Source organism: Acomys minous (genome assembly GCF_964271855.1).
Source record: "Acomys minous genome assembly, chromosome: 6".
NCBI classification, from domain to species: Eukaryota; Metazoa; Chordata; class Mammalia; order Rodentia; family Muridae; genus Acomys; species Acomys minous.
This window is the reverse complement of record NC_140487.1, coordinates 70,436,491-70,459,564: the sequence shown is the minus strand read 5'-3', so window position 1 is coordinate 70,459,564 and position 23,074 is coordinate 70,436,491. Positions and strand designations below refer to the sequence as shown.

The 23,074-nt window shown below is 43.3% G+C and overlaps 1 protein-coding gene across 7 annotated transcripts in view; it reads right to left on the bottom strand.

Annotated features, from left to right (window-relative positions):
* Window positions 1-23,074, bottom strand: part of DGKI (diacylglycerol kinase iota) — a 443,272-nt gene that overhangs the window by 171,950 nt on the left and 248,248 nt on the right. For all 7 annotated transcript variants that reach the window (XM_084786170.1, XM_084786172.1, XM_084786173.1 and 4 more), the window contains 5 exons: window positions 19,606-19,719; window positions 17,838-17,975; window positions 14,789-14,867; window positions 4,018-4,073; window positions 2,832-2,894 (listed from right to left, as the gene is read on the bottom strand). In XM_084786170.1, coding sequence (XP_084642296.1) covers window positions 2,832-2,894; window positions 4,018-4,073; window positions 14,789-14,867; window positions 17,838-17,975; window positions 19,606-19,719 — 450 coding nt within the window. The remainder of the gene's footprint in view (window positions 1-2,831; window positions 2,895-4,017; window positions 4,074-14,788; window positions 14,868-17,837; window positions 17,976-19,605; window positions 19,720-23,074) is intronic.

Sequence of the window (23,074 nt, the reverse complement as noted above, 5' to 3'; positions counted from 1 at the left end):
CGGCGCACACCTCAAAGATGAAGGTCTCAGTGAAGCTAGCAGCATTCCCCGCTGTGATCCATCCAAACATGGCGTGAATGCGGCCATTTGGTTTTTGCTTTTTTTTTTTCCCCTATCGGAGATAATGTCTATTTTGAAACCAGAAGATACGTTTTGAATACATGATCCGAGAGTTTTTAAGGAGTCTGTTCTAAGTTTGTATCACCTGTACCAGATCTTTTGTTTGCCACAGGTGAAGCCAGTGCTCTAGATGTAATAGTTCATAACCAATTGCTTGACACTGTTTTCTCTTCTAGTGTTAATGTACACAGTCACACTGTGCACACACTGTGTACATTAACACTAGAAGAGAAAACAGTGTCAAGCGATCGGTTGTTACAAATCTAGTCTCTTACAAAACTGAGCGACACTTCTGAGACTAGCCTGTTGGAGTTTGGACATGACCTTGATCTCAAGGGCCTCTTGGTCATCCCACTTCATTAGCCTTGGACAATAAATTGTGTTACATGTGCATTTTTTTTCTTAGCACTTTGCATTTTCTTGGCCTAGAGTTCGTATGCACATTTTATAACCACGTGACTTTTGCATTACAACCAAGATACTGGCTTTCCCTGTGACAAAGAAAAGATGGTCTGTTTTAGGTACACTCGATGTAGTTAGGCTGCAAAGCATTCTTCCAAAAGGCTCACGTGGTGTGAAAGCCCTGGTCCTAGGCTGGTGGAACCACTGAGGTGTGACTGTATCATGGGGATGCTACTTCATTCATGAGTTCACACCGAATGATGTTAGAAAGCGGGTTCCACTTGGAAGTAGTTCACTCAGGGCTTGCTGTGAAGGGTGAGGTTGTCCTGGCCAGTCATTCATCAGTTAGCTTCTCTCTCCCTCTTCTGCCCCTCTCTCCTTCCCTTTCCTTTTTATTCCCATCCTCCCTTCTTGGCCACCATGAAGTGTGCAGCTCTGCTCCCCCAATCCTTTCCACCATGAGGCTGTGCCTTACAACAGAGCCAGAATTAACAGCATTGCATTGTATGTGAGCTGAAATGCCCTGAAGGAGGATGCCCAAGTTAGCTAATGCCAGCAATCCAAAGCTCTTGCCCCAGCTGATTTAAGGGGGCTCATCTTTCACGAACACTTTGCTACAGGTTACAGATTTTATGTTTTTATGATAAGCAACTGAAATCATACAGTGCTCTGCATACTCATAAGGTTACAGTGAAAAGGCGTAAAAGCTCTATAGTAAAAATTAATAAAAGATTCAAAGCCAGGCACATAGCAATGCTGATACAGCAGCAACAGCAGCTTTGCAAATGTCTGCCTATCAGGTTTCGATAATTTCTCCTCTTTCTCTTCTTTTGAAACAGATTCTCGCCACGCTGTCCATGCTGGCTGGTGGCCTTGAATTTACATCCCTTCCAGCTCAGCCTCTCAAATATCTGGGACAACTGACAGAAGCCTCTGTGCTGAGCCTAGCATTTTAAAAATGAACACTTCGTCCTTTAAGAATGACTAGGTCATTTCTACTACATTAGTCCTGTATGTGATTTGCTAACATTGTAATCATCAGGGCTCCACAAAATACCATTCTTTTACTACCATTAGTTGTTTTATTTTCAATGATCACTCCCATTATTTTTTTAATATAATATAAAAGTAGCTATGTGTCTTTTAAACATTTTTCTGAACTTGATATCCCAGCACAGGAAAAGTGGAGAAACAAAAATCAGGAATTCTGATTTTGACTAAAGCCATTTTGACTAAAAAGAAAGTTCAAAGATAGAAAGGGGTTCAAGAGACTCAAGTGCAAACTGCAGAGACATGTGTATTAGAAGCAGATATATCTCATTCTGTAAACATAGATGGGTCTCAGAAGCAGGACTGCTTCCTGAGTGCTAAACACTGCTTTTCATCTTAACTATCCTGTTCTCCTCTATTATTTCTCTAAATCTCAATAACCTAGTATTGTGTGTTTCTCTATTTTCATATATGTGCACACACACATGTATAGGCACATACACACATTGTTCTCTTACTAAATTTCTTTACCTGCCTCATGTAAATGGATAGAGGCATTGCTGTATTTCTCAGTAGATGTATTTTTAATCATTCAACCTCATTTTAATTAATTCTTATAAATATGCAAATCAAAGCTATATTCATTTCTTCATAATCTCAGTTATTACGAGAAACAACTTGCTTTTCCTAACTAATTTTGTGTTAGAATGTGCCACCTAGACAAAGTTAAGTTTACCTCTCCTTTGCCTCCACTGGAGATATAACCTGGGTTTGAGACTTAAAACAAAATAGTAAGAAACATCCACTCAGTGTGAGGAGCCTTGACTAGGCTGGAAAGCAAAATCAGGGCAAAATAATAATAAGTGTATTGTTCGAAAATGGAGACTTCATCAGAAAAATGAGCTAGCTTTGGAACAACTGTTAGCTAAATATCTGGTTGTACTGTAAGAGTCAGCTCACAGCATTTCTTTCAGGAAGATCTTCCAAATCCCATCCTGAGGAGAATGACCATTCCTCTGTTGCCACTTCCTGTGCTACTAGTTTTTTCTATATGTGATCAGATAATGGTCCGGGTATCTATAATGACTATATGTCCTTCTGCAATGATTATATGTCCTTCTCCATTTTTTTCTTCAGGAGTAAAACTAGTCAGAGACTGACACATGGTGGGAGTGCATATACATTGTTGAATGAGCTGCACTACATGATTTGCAGACTGTATAGAGCCCATGGGTTAATCTGTATAGCAGCTGGCATTAGGGGACTGTGACATCCACAGTCACATGCAAATGAAATGAACCCATAGCGTCAATACTCACGACAACTTTGACGTGTTTGGATAGATCTCTAGAACTTCTCTGTAGGAAATCAGAAAAGGCTGCCTGCACCACAGGGGAAAGAAGAAAACAATTCTGTTGTGTGGTTCCCACCGAATCCTTGCTTCAGCATGACAGATATTTTCCCCCAAGACTCCATACTATGAAAAAATATAAAACAAATTCTCCTTTGGTTAAACCCAAGGTAAAATATGGCAGTGTCTGCCACGTGGAAAATCTTCTTGGTTTTCAGACTATAATCTATAATAAGACTTAAGATTATAGGAGACGGGTGCAAAGTGGGTGATTCCCAGAGTCACGTGGCAGATCTCTTCTGAGGGGCCCTTGTGAACATTCTACCCATCTACCCAATGCCAAAACCACCCCTAGGACCACCCCTGACGAGTACACAAAGGGCCACACTTTGGCCTCCATGTTCTGCCAATTTCTCATCCAAGATCACAATCGGGGATTGTCTAATTGAGTTGGCCTGTACACTGATGCATGTGTGTGTGTTGTGTGTGTGTGTGTGTGTGTGTGTGTGTGTGTGTGTGCGCGCGCGCACGCGCATAGGCAGACGGGGCAGGGGAGGAGATAGTCTCATTTTGGGTGGCACTCCCCCTCCCTGGACAGGGGATCCCGGATTGAGGAGGGTAGAGAAATCAGCGTGAGCAGTAACATATGTGCACTCGTTGCTTGCGCTCTGCTCTTGCCTGCGATGTACTGCGACTGCTGCTTCTAATTCCTGCCACCTCGAAGTCCCCCAAGTGGCAGAATATGACTCGGAACTGTGAGCCAAATAAACCTGTTCTTCCTTACATTGCATTCATAGGGAGAGTTTATCATAGAACCAGGAAACAAAAACTAAAACATTTTATATTTGTCCCATCTAACTAGTCTTCCCAGTTCCTTCTTTGACATCTATCTTGCATTTCTCTCTACAAAGTCACCGACTCCTGCTGGGTTTAAATTTTAGGCATAGGCTATGGCAACTGCCTTGCCGACCACTTAACTAGAAAACATCGCTTCTCTTCCATTCCTTAGTGAAGATTCTAAACAAGATCTATATATAAACATAGGCAGAAACGTCTGGCGTCCGCATTACTAGTTATGAAGGGGTAATTTTTTTCAGTGTTTAGTGAATTGCCATTAGATAATAGTAAGAGTTATAAAATGAAATAATACTTACCCCTGCATAGAACATTTTATTTCGAAACCGACTATTGAATTTCTCTGGATTCGCTTCTGTGAAAGAGGAGAGGTGTTTCCGTTACTGGGCCTTTATGAGTGACTGGTACTCTCTCTCTCTCTCTCTCTTGAGCCTGGCCTCCACTTTGAAGACCCACTAGATCCGACCCCAACCCCACAGCTACCATTTCCCTCAGTTTCCTCTGTTGCAGGCCAGGTGTAACCATGCAGTATGAAAAAAAGAAAAGTTCAGCTCAAGTCACAGCCTTGCTGTGTACTGGTACTGCGCGAGGAACACTGATCATTAGGCCCCACCTATCCCAGGCGCATCCCCGAACATTAAAACTAGAGATTAATTTTTAATTTCCTTTGAAGCAGAGGTATTTGGGACAAGCATGGACAAGAAAATCGGGCGGTGCGATGATTCTCACTGCTGCCTACGAGGGCGTGGCTTCGGCAAACTATGTATAAAAGTTTCAAAACTCGGTTAAACAGGATAGATGTAAATAAGCATTGGCAAACAATTCGTTTCCACATTTTGAGAGCACTCTGAAGTGAATGGAAGAAATGGAAGTAAATGAGAGGAAAAGGGAGGGAGGGGATAAGAAGGTGGAAAATGAGATGAAGGGTTGGAGAGAGGGAGGGAGGGAGGGAGGGAGGGAGGGGGAAAGGGGGCTCCGCATAGACTCCTCATATTACAGGAAGGTTCAATATGAAGGATAATTTAATTTTCAGTTTGACTCTACGTGTTATTTAGCTCAAAGAGGCAAAAGAATGAATTAATTCATATCAGAGAATTTCCACAGGAACTTAGGGGTTTCATAAATGTCTACCTTACATACAGTTTCCTCAAATGCTTCTTTCTAATACCATCCAATGTTTCACAAAACGACCTACTATCTACCTTGTGTCTATCTGCCAGTAATTTCTTTTGAGGCTAGGTCTTTTTCCTAGTCATTTCTAGAAAGCAAGGTGACTGGAGGAAACTTGCCCAATCCTGATGCTGCCTAATAGCAAGAATCCCACCTGTGTAAAAGAGGAATGTAGGAGCTCACTCACGCAGACTAGTCCTAAGAAAGCACGAAGCCTCTCACGCCAGAGCCCCGCACAATGCTTACTGGATTGTTTTCACAACTCTTAGAGTTGACTAATAATTGTCCATGACAGAAACCAGGTAAAGAGTTGCAAACTTGCCTAATAAGAGAAGAGTGTGTGGGTCTCAGCAGCTCGCGTCAGCTATACAGTTTCCAAATTTCAAAGATTCCTTAAATACTGTGTTGTGCTACTCAATAATATACTCCGATCCTTTACACAAAACACAGCAAACTGTTATGTGGAATAATAAGCAAAACTACAAAATGGTGTTAGTTGCTCTTCGTCTGTTACGCTTGACCTTTAAATTATTATTATTGTTGTTGTTATTGTTATCGTTATATCATTATCATTGTGTGTGTGTGTGTGTGTGTGTGTGTGTGTGAGCATGTGTGTACACCTACAAAGCCCAGAAGAGGGTGTCAGAAGCCCTGGAGCTGGACTTACAGATGGTTGTGAGCCCCCTGATGTGAACGCTGAACTCTAACACTCTTCACCACTGGGGCATCTTTCCATCCCTGTGCTCCTGCGTTGTTTTGAGTCAACTTGCCTGGCTTCCATTCTTATTTTCAGTTGCATCAGCTCTCTTGTTTTATGAAACCAGGGGTAAGTTGAGAATCCTTTTTTTTCTTCAATGTGTACATGGTCTCTAGCTTAAAACATACAAACAAACAACTGGTCTAGCTATTCAACAAGTTATAATAAATGGGACTGTCAGCCAGCCACAGTTCTGGTGTAGAACTTTCTTGGCATATTGATGCCCACAGCCATAAAGTGAATCCTAGCCCAACCACTAACATTTATGTGCTTTACAACATACGTCTGGAAATAGTCACATCTCTATGTGGTTTTTCTATGAGACTCGACTTCTAATAAAAACTAAAAAGATGGTTTCTTTTCTCCAAAGATAGATTATATTTCCCATAAGACCACCAGAATGAGATAAAATTGATGAAATAAACTGAGTTTTTAGTGACAATTCACACTGCTGATAAAAATGGTCACCTCAGATGTAATTTAGCTAAGACTAATAGACTTTTAAAGCAGGTCTATCGAGGCTCCTAACATTTAGAGAGCTGTCAAAGTACATAAGCGGGAAGGAGTAGGGAGTCACTCATATACCTTGGTCTTAAGGGCGTAAGAGGAATCCTGTTAGGATAATGAATTTTGTACATAGACAGTGGGCGAGCACTACTCAGCCACATCCTTAGCCTCGTTTTCTATCTTTGCATCTACTGTATAAGCAAAACTGAGACTCAGAAAGACAGGTCACACAGAGCTTAGAGGAAGCTCAGCCTCCTGCTGGAACCAGGCCACCTCTCACCGAGGCCAGGACATAGAGAGAGCAAAGCAGGCAGAGGAGGCTGCAAGACAGCAGGGCTCAGCCATTTCCACTTCATAGACGGGAATACTCGGTGGCTGGCGGTGCTTACGTGCATCATTCAACGTTGCTGCGCCTTCAAGGAGAACCAAGAGTGTGAGCACTCTGCTCTACCTTCCGTACTGCATCAAGAAAGGGGAGAGGGAATAAAGATTTGGGAAGGGGTAAGAAAGTCCAAGGGCTCATCCCTTCAGGAAGTTGTGTCTGTTCTGCACGAAAGGCTAACAGCACTGACATCACAGCTGGAAGGATCTGTGATTAACTATATGAATTCCTGGGTTATTCCCTTCTCATCTTTCACAAAAAGTGGCTGGGAGACAGCACGGTCCACTCCCTGTGTTTCTCCTCCACGATCCTCCAAACGCCATTTATTGATTTGCTTATAATTCTCTTAGTCAGATGCTGGAATGGGCTGGATGGAGCCCCTGCTGAGGGACTGAGAGGGTGACATACCGTGACACTCTCACTGAGAGGCCCTGGGAAACATTTTCAAACTATTCAGATTGTTGATAGAAACCATATCCTGGAGGCTGAAGAACTGAAGCGTGTTGTGTTCTCTCCTCCTCCTCCTCCTCCTCCTTCTTCTTTTCTCTTCTCTTTTCTCTTCTCTCTCTTTTCTGTCTCTCTCTCTCCCTCCTTCCTCTCTCCCTCCCTCTCTCCCTTTGGTGGCTGCACAAGGATGCTCATTCTCAAAATGGAGGTTGCCTGTACTTGGTGGGTTCTGATCCCTGCCACAGTCAAAACCAGCACACCAAGTCCTCACACATAAGCTCTCTCTGATTTCCCATTCTGTCCTCCTCTGCTGCCTTTAGGAGCTCACATGACTACGCTGGATCCATGCAGATAACCCAGGATTGTCTTCTGATACTGAAGTTGGCTTCACCTATCTGAGCAAAGTTCCTCTGTCACATTGGGCGACAACTATAGGCAAAACCCTAGGTGGCAACTGCCTTGGAGGCAAAACTGCCATAGGCCACCTTCTCATCCTCATGACTCATGTCGCTCCTAACTGAAAAGGGAGCATTAGTGTCCCCATGCACTGTAGCATCGACTGACAGCCCATACCCATAGTTAAATAGCTCAGGGAATTGTTAACACACTGTTTTATTGCTGTTGATCTCTATCTTACACCACCACATCCCTCAGAAGGCCTAGCAATTCCATTTCATGAAAGACGCACATGGAAAGTATGTTGGTCCACCTCTTCAGGTATTCCATTTATAGCCAACTGCTATAATTCAAGGATCAACATTCTGACATTCTAAACATGCCAACTTGTAAAGATTTTTGGCCATAGTCAATTGGTGGGAAAGCATCCTAGGTTACAAGCAGACTCCTCTCTAAAATAACACATGTAAACAGAAAGAAAAAAAAAACCATTTTGGTGTAGAATCCTTCCATGGATTTGAAGGATGGGTTTAAGGGAGTCTGGAGAGAGGACAGGAAGTGGGGAATGGAATTATATTATAAACTAAAATGGGGGGAGCTGTAGTTCAACAGTGCTTTTAAAAATGCATTGAGGGTTTTCTAGACAGTATTTCAGAAAACTTGCAAGTTTAAAAAATGAATAAATTTGTTTATTGTGTATACACTTGTATAGGTTCATGTACAGCATATGTGGGGACTTGTCCTTGGAGTTAAATTCCACCAGATCCAATTTAGGGTGACTGTGAGCTGCCCAATACAGATGCTAGAAAAAAATCCAGGTCCTCTGCAAAAGCAGAAAGCATACTTAACCACTGAGCTATCTCTCCAGCCCTCATGCCGTTTTACTTTCAATATATAGAACAAGAGATAAGTAATCTTATAGTTTTAATTTTCTAATCAAATTCCAAATACCATCAACATATAAGTAATTGAGAAGATATTTGTTTCATAAACAATGCAATGTAAACGTACTACTAATTGTCCTACAGAAGCCTTAGAACCATCATCGTTAACCATAAAGGTCCTCAGTCTTTCTTCACTTCACTGCTTGAAAGTAGATAAGGATTGGTTAACATCTGCTATGTGTGTCTGTCTGATTGAGCCCAACTCATTTTTCTCCAAGCTGCCTTTGATGGCATACTAAGATAGAGACTGACTCACACTGGACATGGAGTGACATGAGTCCAGATGCATGTACACAGGGGAACATCCTCCTGACTGTTCAGAACTGGATCTGCGTCTTAACCTTAGTTTTCCAGCTCACAACTACTGTATCTAAGCACACACTTATAGATTCCATTTGCCTCTCCATAGCCTATGCTCCCTTCGCTCTCGTTTCAAGTTCTTGATTGGCTCCAACAGATGCAGTTTGCCCAAGGCACATTAAAGAGGCATTTTTAAGTATTGGTATTAGCACATTCACAGAATACTAAACATAAACACTGTGTAACTTGCACCTCTTCCATACTTTTTCCATTGAATGCTTGTCCAATGTTTAAACTCGTATGTTTATATAGGTAAAGATGAGTTTTGATATGTTCATACGTGCATGTGATGTAGTTTGATCATACGGACCCTCCGTTACCCTGTCTCCCTCCCTTCCTTTTCCCAACCAGTCCCTCTTCTGCTTGCATGACTTTCTTTTTCTTGTGTGTGTGTGTGTGTGTGTGTGTGTGTGTGTGTGTGTGTGAGAGAGAGAGAGAGAGAGAGAGAGAGAGAGAGAGAGAGAGACAGACAGACAGACAGACAGACAGACAGACAGACAGACAGAGACAGACACAGAGACAGAGACACAGACAGACAGAGACAGAGAGAGAGAGAGAGAGACAGATAGACAGAGACAGAGAGACAGACAGACCCAATGAGCTTTGAGTTTTATTAGTGTTCCTTACAAGACCATGGGTGAGAATTTGCTTATAGGAACCTAAGCACCTTACTAGTGGCTACAACAGTGAAGAAAATGTCTCTCCCTCTGCCAACAACCACTAACTGCCTCAGGGAGGGGACAGAGCCTTGAGCCTCTCCACAAGAGGATGCAGATGGGCCCACGCTTGTGCAGACCTTGTGTAGGTAATAACAGCTGCTGTATGCTCAAGAATACAATGACCATTGGTGTCCAGAAAACTGGTCCTCGACACTCACGTTTGCACTCTCTTCAATTTTACTACTCCGGAAACCCAAAGCAAAGTGCCATACTCTATGTCTGCAGTTGCATTCCTGCCTTCAATTCAAATTTTATATTAAAGAAAAGCATTTCCTTCTTTTCAATATCAATTCCTATTAAGAGCATTTTACAAATATCCTTTACCTTGTAGAATGTCTTTTTTTTTTAACCAATGTCCTTTTTCAAGCACTGTAGAAAAGTCTTTCAATGTGCATTACCTTCTCATGTAAGTCATGCGGAGGAGAAGCGTGTGTGTTTCTCTGTACATTTCCTTCCTGCCTGAAATGATTTCACCTGTGTAAGCTCTTATCCATTATCACAGTGCTCCCTTATCGTCCATACAAATTACCCTTCCCCTTTTTTGGAAACGTCTTTGCCACCAGTCCTGCTGAATACCTGTATTCCACTGTCTGCACAACTCATCTGTACTGTATTTCCCTTCTATTGCTACTTCTGTCTTCTTAATGAATGGGTTTTATACTCTGGTAGAACATTCCGTTACTATAGCAAACACCGATCCCACTGGACAATGAGCTGGTGATATAAAAATAAATAAGATGCAGTCTTTTATTATTATGGGGTTTAGAGAGGGGGAGGTAGGTCTGAAAATAAAAGTCAAGACATCCTCAGAAGTGACATGTATGCCGGGCGTGGTGGCACACGCCTTTAATCCCAGCACTCCGGAGGCAGAGGCAGGTGGATCTCTGAGTTTCAGGCAAGCCTAGTCTACAAAGAGAGTCCAGGACAGCCAGGGCTACACAGAGAAAGCCTGTCTCAAAAACAAACAAACAAAAAACCAAAAAAACAAAACAAAACCAAAAAAAAAAAAGAGTGCCATGTGTGAACCTGGGCTCACTGTCACTCCACCTTTAGCTGCAATGTCATCCCAGGCAGCTGGGGATTAATATCAGCTGAGTCAGATCACACAGACACTCTGTGTGCTTTGACGGGTTCTTCTGCCTGTGCAGTGGTGGAGTGACCACGTGGTCCAGACACAGTACACTGAAATCATGAGTAGGCTTCATACAGAAACTCGAGATGGAAGGAAGGTTGGACATAGTGAGAATTTATCTAAGACAAGCAGCCTGAGCTGTGGTGCCTTGACCAGCGGCATGCAGGGTGCCTCAGCACCCATTTTCAGCCTGGATGAAACTCAGCAAAACCACTGCACATAGCTGCCTCTTAAAGGAAATCTGTTTGGTCATCTGTGATATGAATCGTGGAAGTCACCATCCTCTGTGTCATATTATGTGCATGCCTCTGTATGTTTAGTGACAGGGGAAGTCCTAAATCAGACTTAAAGGTGGCCTCTAATTTTAGAGTGTATTTCTTGAAGGTGTGCATAAGATTCGGCTCCCCTGAATCACAACATCAGTGAGGCAGTAAGGCGGGAATGGATGATCTCTGACTTAGTTTGATGTGTCTAATATCCATGACCAAAGAGTGACAACCTCATTCACACGGCTGGTAGAATGAGGCCCAAGTTTGTCACTGACAGCTGTGATCACTGCTAACATGCCTAAACATTAGTGTACTCTAATATTTTCTATGAACTCCCTCAGGCACCGTGACAATGCAGCACTGATGAAAGTACTGGGCAACGCTCCAAGTGACAATGACATGACCAATCCCATTACATCCCCAAATCCTCTCCCAAGCACTGCGCTTTCTAATGCACATGTAGCAAGAGTTCATCCAAGAAGGCTTTGGCCATTTTAGGAAGACTCAGCATTCTATTTCCAACCAAGTGAGGCATGCTTTCAATCCCATCAAATATGGAGACTCAGATTGTCACATGTACTGTCCCCTCTCTGTCATGACAAAGTCAAACAAACTACTAAGCCTGCCTTCACTCCCTGCCTGACTCCCAACTGGTAATTCTAAAACCATCTGCATAGCAAGGATTCTAATGAACTGCTCCAAAATAAATGTGATTTTAATTGCCCTTTCTAAAAGAAACACTATATAAGTAGCTATGCTAAGAACTGTCCATTTGATGGGATGTTTCCCATCTATGCCAAAATTTCTCTCTGCGGGTACATTTTTAAAATTCTGCCTTCACGCAACTGATATTTGTTACCCATTACACATAGATGGCTTGGCGTACCTCCTATTAAGAATAACATTTTTTCATGACATTATCTGGTCCTTTTATTTCACAATGGCTCTCATGAGACTCCGAGTCACCCTCAAGGTAATGTGAAGCAAATTATACTTTTGTCTCGAGGCCTCATCTTACAAGTCGGGGGAGCTCACAACATCCCCAACCCCAGCTGAGAAGCCATTGGCAGTTAAGAAAGGGAAAGTGAATCTTCTTTGGAGGTATGCCTCAGGAAACGTTGTCCACATACCCATGGGTGGCTCCACACTTGTATGCGTGTGGGCCACACTCATCAGACTCAGTTGCTGAGAGGGGAGAAGGGAGAAGACACATGAAGGGGAGGTGGGGGTTGGGAGATATGTTATGGGCAGTGCAGGGGGAAAGGGAGAGAAGAGTGGGTGTGCATATTACTAAAATAGGTAGCTAGAGATAGATAGATAGGTAATAGACAGACAGATGGTAGATAGATAGATAGACAGACAGACAGACAGACAGACAGACAGATGAGAGATAGATGATAGATGGTAGATAGATAGATTATAGACAGATGATAGATAGACAGACAGATAGATAGATAGATAGATGATAAATAGATGGTAGATAGATAGATGGATGGATGAACTGGCTGTCAAAAAATAAATAGAATATTAAAAAAAATAATCACTAAGCCTTAGCGATAAAATGTTTGGAATTTGGCATGTTTTAGTCAGTTGGTGTCCTTTCCCAAAAGAATTCTTTCGTAAACCACATTCCTTTGTACTCTGGCATATCTCTGTGTTCCCTCATTCTGATGAATAAAAATCCCTTCCTAGTACAAAGGTGAGTATCATTAGAACAACTTTCAGAATTATTAGGCCCAAAATCATGTTCCCTTGGGTGAGCTTACGTGGGGCCACTTACTCAGTTGGGCCTCTTTTAACCCCAGGATGCCTATTACTGGAAATCTGTGTATTTGTAATACCGTATCCTTTACAGGTGTTAAGAAACTTGGGGACCTTCTCATTAAGAAGCCCAGATGCATAAGACCTTAAAGACAAGGAATGAGGAGAAATGCTCTAGGAAGCAAACCCTGCTTCCTGCTCACTGGCCAAATGAAGAAGAACAAGCTACCAAGGGAGCCCTCCATAGGCCTCCTGGGACAACTTCGCCATGACCAGGCTGTGCCAGTGGTGTGCCAGTTGGGGATCATTTCTGCCTCGAAGCGTTTAAGGTTCTTTTATTATCTGTCTAGTCCACCTGTGGTTTTTCTAGCTCCTCAGAGAAAAAGCACAACCTACGGCTCCTTCTCCATACGGTATTGCTGCTCTTTCTCAATGCAGAATTCCATCCCATAGACACTCTCCCGTAAAGCTGCTAGGGAAGCCCTAAGGATAAGGCCTCACGGAGCCAGCTGGGGCTTTGCCGTCTGTGCTTTCGCCGTCTGTGCTTCAGCTGGACTCTGAATTCTAACGACCTGAGCCTGGCGCTCCACTGTGGATGTCTAGTGTACAAGTCAGGGTATTCTTCGCCTGATCAGCACAGTCTCAAATTTGGGATTCTCTGTGCTTCAAGTTTGGGGGTTGGAAACCCTTGAGCACTGCAGAGCCTCGGGAAGTGAAGAATCAGCTTCCTTTCAAAAGCTTCGACTTCTATCTCCCAAGTTTCACACCTTACACAACTAAGCACATTCATGTATACATGAATGTATACACTCATGTATACACTAATAGGCAGAGTGTAAGAAGTGGGGAGATTAAGAGAGAGTGCAACGGGCAGAGACGGTGATCAACCTAAATTCTCCATGGTCTCACGTCTGAATGGCTAAGAAAATTCAGAAGTATTTTACTGCTTCACCCTTTTCATAAACATTTTCTATACATATAATACTATTTTAGTTTTTAAAATGTTTTCATCCTCTAAACACTTCATATGTGTGTACAATGGACCATTACAGTATCCATCTGTGGTACCCACGTAGGCCCTCATAGCACATCTCCCTCTCAATTATATGTGCAATCCTCTGAGCCCAGTTAGTAATTGCTTTTGCACATAGATGTGGGACTTTCAACTGTGTATTTGCCAACGTGTCAGGGACCACAACCCCAAAGAGAGTGTTCTCCCTCCCCCAGCAGCCATTGACTGCCAACTCATATTACTCTCTTTCTTTCTTTTTTTTTTTAAATCGGTGTAAAGATAAAATGTACATTTATTTCCATGAGTTACAAGTGCATTGCTGTTCATACTAGCAGGCAGTCTTTAGAGAACCCATTTTCCATTGCTGTCAAAAAACAAGGAGAAAAAAAAAAAGGACAGCTGAGAAATGAAAAGCTAACACTAGAATTATCTTTCCTACATCATCGTCTGGGTAGCATTCTGTTTGTGGAATACAACTCAAAGGTAATAACAGATTTCTCTCAATCATAGGATGTGACACTTGGACATTGGTCTCTGCACAGTCTCTTTCAAAATTTGCTCTCCCAAAGTCTTGGTTACACATCATCTCAGAACTGAAGTTCTAACAGCCTTATTCTTACTGGTCTCACTCAGTGAAGGTCCCAGAACCTTCCAAGTTACCTCACCCCTCTCACACTCCTTTCTCTCAAACTAAAAGACCTGCAGTCTTTCTGCCATTTCAAAATGCCTGGATTTTTTTTTTTCCTTTTCATCTTTCCTATCACATTTCAAAGGCTCTGGATACACAATATTAAGGTTTAATCACTGGTAGCTTGTGAAACTAAGTGCATCCCAATTAGTAAAGAGATCTTTCTTTATCTGAGAATTTTATTTCCTTCAATATTTCTAAGCGAAGCCGGTGAGGTACCTTAGTAGCAGAGTACATGTCCACCATGTGCAAAGCCCTGGTTTTGATCCTCAAAATACAATGTAAGAGTCAAAGACAAATAAAAAGTAATATGCCATGCCCTTGTGCTCTTAAAGAGCTAGGTCTGCAGTCTTCCTGTTTATAACAAGCTACTCTGTGGTCCAGTTCCCAGGTCCATCATAAAAGTTACCATACAACAAAAAGGAAGCACAGTGCAGGCACGCAGGTCATAGGCAAGCAAAGGGGAGTGTGCAGAACATTGTGGGAAACTTCCCGTCAGCCAGGTGGAAATGGGGCACGTTCTCACCTCGGGATTCATGGAACTCCAGGGTGACGTGAGCATCAAACCCAAGGCTGAAGTAATTATTGAAGACATTCAGAGGGAGCTGCAAGAACAGGCACATGTAAAGGTGATGTTGTTGACAGCCAACTGGAAGGCACCAACCCAGACCCAACACTGTACCCCATCTCAGGGCAAGCCTGTGAGACACAGATCAATCACATCTCACCAGCGAGGGCATTTGTGGACAAGACACAGGGGCTCTCGATTTAACTCATTAGTGAATGCTCAAATCAAGAACTCTCACAAACTGTAAGCCATACGGGCTATAAGGAACACAAGTACAGATTCCTAAGCTAGAGCCATTCTTGCACATGGCGCAATGATTTTGTTAAGCTGAGGGGTGTTCATCTGTAACATACAAAATCAGATTGAGTCCATGAATTTAGAAAACAAACTCACCTACTAGATCCATTCCAATTTCCCTAATCCGGTGTGCTTTGTTTCCCCAAGCACTTTATATGCAATACATAAATAGTGTAGCCTAATACAAACAATTTACATTTAATCTATCTTTAAAGGGTTTTCTTGTTTTGTTTTCCCAAACATCATAAAAGAAATAAAGCAGCGAGGGCCATCTGATTCAACCATTGCTGATACAAAAGGAAACAAGTGATATAATATATTCATACATAAGAAAAATACATAGAGAAATATAATTGATTCCCACTTAATTGGTTGAACTTTTATTTTTAATATGACAACTATGACAATCATAGAAAATACGTCTAAGCTCTAATTTTCTCCTCTGTTCTTTTCTTGTGAACTAGCAAGAAGGAATGCTATGAAGTCTAGGAGACTAGACGGAAACTGCAAACATGATGTCACCTAAAATCCTCAGCTCAGTATTAGAACAACCAGAAAAGCACATAGAAAGTACAAGAAAGGAAAAAAAAATGATTCCTTCACATTTCTTTTCATGGCTCAGAATGCAAAGTAGAAGCTAAATAAAATAGGCACTGTCCCTAGATGACTGCCAGGCTTATGTCCCAAGGTGTGTGTCATCAGAGGATGTCGCACACTTCTTCCTGATCAGGAAGATTTCCTGTTGAGCTGCGGGGACAGCACCATCTCCTTAAAAGAGATCACAGAGGTGGACTGCCTGGATTTCAGTCTTTGGTGGAAAGAAAGGAGGAGGCCACGCTGAAGGCCCTCCATGTGAGCCACTGTGGCTCACAGGCTGTACTGGCCCTTAGGAACAGTTTCAACAAGCTACAGGCCAAGAGAAAGTCGAGATGCTCAGCAAGGCCAAAACCATGTCTAACTCCCTTGGCTTCGTATTTGAGAATGTCCAGTCCCTGCACTTAAACAGAGCCCCAGCCCCTGTAAGGACAGCATGGTGATCCTGCCAAAAGTACAGAAACATTCTACCATTTATATGACTTTGGCTACAATTCTAACCCATGTCTTAGCAGCCACTGATAGCTAAGGAAAACATCTGGTCACAATTCCCCAAGTAATATTCCAATTTAGACTGCTTTTAAGGTATTCACATTTTCCAGGAAAATGTGCCCCAATTTTCTACATATCCCCAAACCTCATTCCCAACGCCCTGTAATTATCTGAATTGACATTCTCTGGCTGCGACAAGAAGTCTTTCCATTTCTCAAGCTTTTGGGAAAAGAGTTAAATTGTAGGGCTAGCCAGTCCACATTTAGCAGAATGGCCTGGAATGTTCCATGTCAGTAGAAGGTCCCCCTCCTCCTAATTGGGTGGTTTTTCTATTCAATCTCAATAAGTCAAATGAACACTTTAAAAAGTTTCCCATATGTTAATGTTTACACAGTGTTCTTTTGTGACCTCAACTTCAAGTGAGCATTCCTGGTGTCTAATAGAAGATTTATTAATTTCAGGATAGGAGTTTAGGTGAACAAAACAATGCATGTGAGGAGAGATGGTCAAGCCAACAAAGACACTGAGTGTCTAACGTAATTGTTCAGGACTGTGGTGAACAGCAAACCTGGGCTCAGTGGATGGATCCAAACTAGCAAGGACGCTATTTGAAATGTAGGTGCGGGGTCTTTATCCCTACATTAACTTCCTCTGAATCTTTGAGGAGAGACCCATAATCTTCATTCTAGCAAGCAGACCAGGGGGTGCTTAAGCCTACAGAACTAGGGGCACAGCATCACGGAAGAAAGGCGAGGAGGTACATGGAGGAAATGTGTACTCATGGCTACTCCGTGACATACCTAGTTACTCAGAGATCAAGGCCAGAACATAGGCTCAGATGCTGAACTGAGGCTGCGTGGTGGTTTACTTACAGCTACGGCCTTGGTTTGGTTTGGCTTGTTTCTACCATAAAAGCTCAGTCATCAGAAGAAAACACCAAAACAGACTACGGATTTAGGCCACTCCAAGTCCCAAGCATATGAAGCAACTGGTTTAGCTAATGCCTGCTACACAAAATGGGTGTCTGATGTCAGGCCAGCAATAGCTAAGGTTTTCCTCCAACTGCAAGGCCGCATGCCCAGTGCTTAGGAACATACACAAACTCTATCCTCTCATAAGCGGTTTGCATCTAGCTTAAGGGATTAGCAGATGTTCACATGTTGTCCCAGTGTGGAACTGAAGACAGAGAACATGCCCCACAGTTCTGGAACAATTATAATATCCGAGTCCTGAAGGGCCTGTTGGGTAGGGATCAGAGAAGGATCTGGTGACAATGTACTCAGCCTTAGGATCCAGAATCCCAGAGCTACCCTGTCACCTTCTAGAAGGCACAGGGACCCGTGAGTGGTACCCTGGATGTGAGTCCTGTCTCTCAGGCAGTTGCCCATTGCTCCACCAGCAGGAGAATCTCACTCCCCCTTGAGATTATTTCTACTTTAATTTATTTGTATGCGTATATGTGTGTGCACATACACGCAAGTGTCTACAGAGGTCAGAAAAGGATGCCATATCCTCCAGACAGCTGCAAGCCACCCAACACGAGTGCTAGGGACTGAGTGCCACTTTTAACAGCCAAGCCACCTCGTTGACCCCCACCCCCAACCCAGAGAAAGAACTGTCTAACCTTACACACGCCATCTTCAAGGTCTTCGGGTGGCAAGTCGGGGTTTCTCTCCACATGGAGGTTCCAGCGATCCAGCTGTACGATGGTCCCATCTTCCACCTGACACAAGATCTTAGAAACGGGCTCATCGGTGTAGCCCTAAGGACAGAATCGGAGCACATACCCTTGCTGTCTGGATCAGAAAGCTAACGCAGTGGGAGCCATAACAAGGCAAGGCAGGGTGCGGCATAGCCCCGCTGCTTTGAAAACATCAAGGCTGGAAGAGTGAGCTGTTTTCCCCCTCTGGGTATGTTAAAGGCAACGCTTCTAAGAAGGTACATGGGGGCACTAGTCTGCCTGACCTGAGTTGAAGAACTAAGTAACTTGCTAGCGTCAAGAACCAGCAAGGGCCGGCTGTGTTGGAGGGCCACTTTTACTGGAGTCATCAGCAAGATCCCCACGCCTCTTACTGGAGGAATTGGGGGACACACACAAGTATGTGGCTGGTGGGGGGGAGGGGCAAAGGGGGAGCACATGAAGGAGGACTGAACATTCTAGCCCATTCACCAAGCGCTGATCTTGCCATAGGACACCACCCATCTGTGGCCTGAGGCAAGTCAGGCAGAGAAGCAGGGCTGAGGAGAATAGCCCTCTCCCTGAGGGCTGTTAGTGACAGCATGGTTACTCAAGGTAGTGACATACTGCTTTCGGGTAGTTCACTTATTTTTATACCAGCCACTTAAAAAGAAAAAACAAACAAACAAATAAATAAATAAAGTAAATCAAAATATAACAACAATGAAACCCCAAATGGGTTAATCCAGCCAAAGGCCAGATCAGTGTCTGTTATGGATCCATTATATAGAATTAACGTGAATATCACTGTCATATGAAATGGACACCAGGCAACAGCCTAGTAAGAGGGGCTTAAGGAGCTGGCAATGGTCATGTTAGTGTATTTTAAGAATATTTGAACTGACTCTCCCACGGTTTCACACATGGACATAATGTATTTGACCATATTTGCCCTATTATCCTCTGCTATCCCCTTTCACTCCCTCTGACCCCTCCCTCCTCCCAGTTTCCACGCCCTCTTTTTAACAGTCCGCTGAGGTTGATTAGCATTTCCTGGAGGTCACGCCTGTTATTAACTGGAGCGTGAGCTACTTACCAGGGACTACACCACCGAGGAAAACCCACTGCCCCAGCAGCGTTAATGCCAATAGCTCCTGGGCCTGCACATCAGTGTCTGCTGGCTTTTTATATCTTAGTTCAGTAAGATAAACACATGCATAAAATGTCCAGTTGGCCACTGGAGGGGCTTCCCTCACACTGCCAGAGACTGGGCCACAACGGGATGGGAGGACAATAAGGACACTGGCATCAACAATAATGATCAGAAGTTCCCCATGCGCAAAAGAACAAGTGACTGTCTCAAAGGATAGGTCTTAAGTCTGAAACAGATTTGCAGTTATGGCTGGGGCTGAGGGTCGGGATGAATGCAAATTTGAAGGATTGTCTGAACCCTTGAGGCCGACCCGCCGCTGTGTCCTGGTGGATACCTTATCATTCACCCTGTCTGTGGTGCTAACCATGTGGTTTTTTCCCCATACTCAACTTCCCCCTCCTTGGCTGACTCTGGGTCTAAACAAATAAGCAGGACATTTGCGTTCTGCTTCTAACTTGTTCCTGCGACAGCAGCAGCTGACTGCGCCTGGCAGCGAGCACAGAGTGATCTGGGGGTGTGGGCTGCTCCTCCAAGGCAGGGGCAGCCACCTCCAGGTCTTACCCCTCCCCAGTTGAGTGTCCGAGCTAGGTCATTCCCAGTCCCCAGCGGAAGCACCCCCACGGGAGGCTGTGGGCTCAGCTGCAGCTCATCCAGGATGGAGAGGATCCAGCCCACCTACAGACACATTGGGGACCAGAAGAGAGAAAAGAAAGACAATAAGTCACCAAGAAGGAAGTTGAGAAGAGGAGGCTAGAAAGGTCAGAGTGCTTAAAACACATGTTTAGGCCAGTGACCCAGCAACAGAAAGCCTTCAAGTCATTTCAAAATGGCCAGCCCCTTTGTAGGAAAAAGACCACATTGTACATGCTCTATTACATAAGTAAATTGGGACCCATTCATTTGCATGTTTATCTAGACATGTACTTTAAAATTTAGGAGCATTTAAGGTTATTCAGAGAAGTGACACGACAGAGTACCAGAGAGAATATAAAACTCAGAATCAGACTAAACTCTACTGCAGTTCATGTAGGCTGTGGAACCTTGATTAAATTGCATAACTTCATAGACACTTATTTATCTGATTTCCAAAATGAGATAATGATATCAACCTCACAGAGCCATTTACAGCTTAAACCACAACGCATATAAAGACCACGCCCTGGTCTATGGTCCATATAGGCGGTTTTTGGATGACCACCCTCCACAGAATCATTTTGGAAATCGGTAGTGTTTTTTCCTAACTGTTCTAAAATCTCTTTAATGGTTCACTAAGAAAACATGATTATTCATGGATTAGTGGATTAGTGTCCAACATAAATTTATGTAGAAAGGACATGTTTGCACACTAGAATCACATGCCCCACATAACTTTTGTTCTAGGAGAAATAATGTTTTGAATATAGTCATATTACAATTTAAACAAACAGCTCCTAGCCGAAGAGCAGAAGAAAAACACTTGACCCATGCTCCATAGGTCTCATTAAGAATTTTCTACGAAGGCTTACATAGTCTAACTACAAACAACAAATCTCAAGAAGATACTGTCTTAAAGGTGAGGGCTTCAGTTCCCCCACTACACATCAATCAATTTTACCTCAAATTTAGAAACAAAAATCTTGCTATATCCCACATAATTCTTGGCCTATTCTCTGACAGATGAGCTTTATTGTGATACTGGTTTGTCCAAGAGCTTAGCAATATAGTGGCACATCTCTTGCATGGGTTTCATGAGTCTTTTAAAACATGTAGCCATGCATTTAATGAACACTAGCAACTACATGCATACCAGAACTGAGCAAATGAAATAACAAGATTAACCAGATGGGCTATACTAGAGGAAACAAAATGGCTGCCCTCAGAGTTTGCACTAATTGCAGATGGCACACTGATTACAATCTCCATGATATCCCTGAGCAAAATCCTTTTTTTTTTTTTAAAAAAAAATCACATTATTAAACTTCAAAAATGTCAAGATGAAGCCACTCGTATATGTTAACATAAAAAGACTCTATAAGATAATTTAATTTTAGCTTCTGCTTTATAAGGGAGTTAAATGGTGTCTAAGTGTCATCAGTGTCGTGTCATTTACACCTGAGAACTGCCACTCATTACGCAACACTAACACCGCTTAGTGAGGCCAGTCTCTTCACTACTGAAGAATAAGTTTTCATAAGGAGGTGACCATAACAGGGCCTGCCAGCAACACCAACAATTCCAAAATTCTCAGGAGGCCGAGGGAGGAGGATGGCGAGGGAGGCTAGCCTTTGCAATTTGTGAGACTCTATCTCAGGACAAAATAAAATAAAGAGAGGTGCCTGGCATGCAGATCAACGGAAAATCACCTGCTAGGCATGCCCAAAGCGCTAGTACCACAAAACTACTAAAAGAATTGGTAATACCAAACTCAGTATTGGAAAGGGTCCATCTTAGAGGCAATAATACGTGATTTTGACATCTCTGGAGCTAAAGAAAGCTCAGAAATCCACTAAGTGTTATACCCTAAAAATACAAATCCTTCTGTGTCAAAAGCCACTCGACGAGCATCCTTGGAGTGTGACCTGTGACCTTTAGCTCTTCTTGCCCACACAGTACCAGTCACATGTTGCAGATGCTAAATCACTTCCCTCGTGGTGGCTGCTCTGGGCGCCGCCGTGTGGGTGTAACTGACAGCACAGATGAACGGGGCGAGAGCAGAAAGCACTGGAAAAGCATGGGAAGCATGTGGGAGGTCAGCAAAAAGGGCATACACACTCTGAAGGCTCACGGCAGACGCCAACGGCACTGAGAAAACCCAGCTCTGTAGATCTGCAACAGAACGCAGAATCTACTTCAACAACCCCCCTACACACACACACACACACACACACACACACACACACACACACACACACAATGGAGAAGAAGTCTCTTCCTCCTAAACTTCCCTGAGAGACAACCACTCACCTCCTCTTTCCCTTCTCTAGGTTTAAGTGGGAAATTGTTCCTATTTTAGTTGGCCTACGCCTCTCTTTCCTTAAGAAGACAGTTACGTAAGTTTACCCTTACAACATCTGATTTTACTCTAAACACAGCAGTGACAGAGGAAAGAGATGAGGAAGATGTATCTCCCTTACCCGTCAACAAAACCCTCAAAGGTGAGGTAAGGCTTGGAGCCAACCTGCCTCCAATCCAGTTTTTCTTTTGCATAATAATGAAGAGTGAACGTGTGCCCCCTGCTGGAAGGAGTCTATACTGCACCAGTGCTCTCTAGGCAGGAAAGAGGCTGGTTCGGACCAAGTGCAGATGACCACTGCCTGCAGCCATGACTCTCAGGACTGTGCCTTGCTATGTCTGGAAGACACTGTGACACCCTCTGTCTGGTAAACAGTTATGGCAATCTCCCACTAACCCAGGGATGTATCCCTAGCATGGGAGCCTCCACCACCTACAGCAAAAACAGTTCTAGTCTGATAACTCTTAAAATACTCTGTAAGGAAATGAAACAGAGATAGAAAGTAAAAAAAAAAAAAAAAAAAAAATCAAACAACCACCTCTGAGCATGAGCCTACAAAGAAAGATTCTAAATCACTTGATGCTTCGCACCGAAAGGGATGGAAAAGCAAGAGGATTAGCCACAAAGAAAAGTGTCCCATGACTCCCTGTCATGAGAAGAACCTGCCAATCAAACCTTCCTAGGCTCAGCTGCTGTCTGCTTTCTCAGAGGAGGTTCCCAAGAGTCCAGCGAGAGATCAGCTCAGCTCCACACAGAGCCTTGGGGGCTTGTGGATTTCAGGCCCTCGCCTCCAAGGACAAAGTACGATTCTTCAGACTTACATATGGAGATGAGTTTTACTTTACAACCCGGATGTTTGTTCATTACGTATGTGTTTGTGCCTGCTTGTGCGTGTACGCCCACCTGCATGCACACATGCGTATTTTCAAACCTCTTGCATGCATTTATTTCAAACCTCTTATTTCGTTGATCAAATATTTTTCCCTGACTGCAACCAGGCTATCTTGTATTTCACTGACATCATCACCATTAGATGTC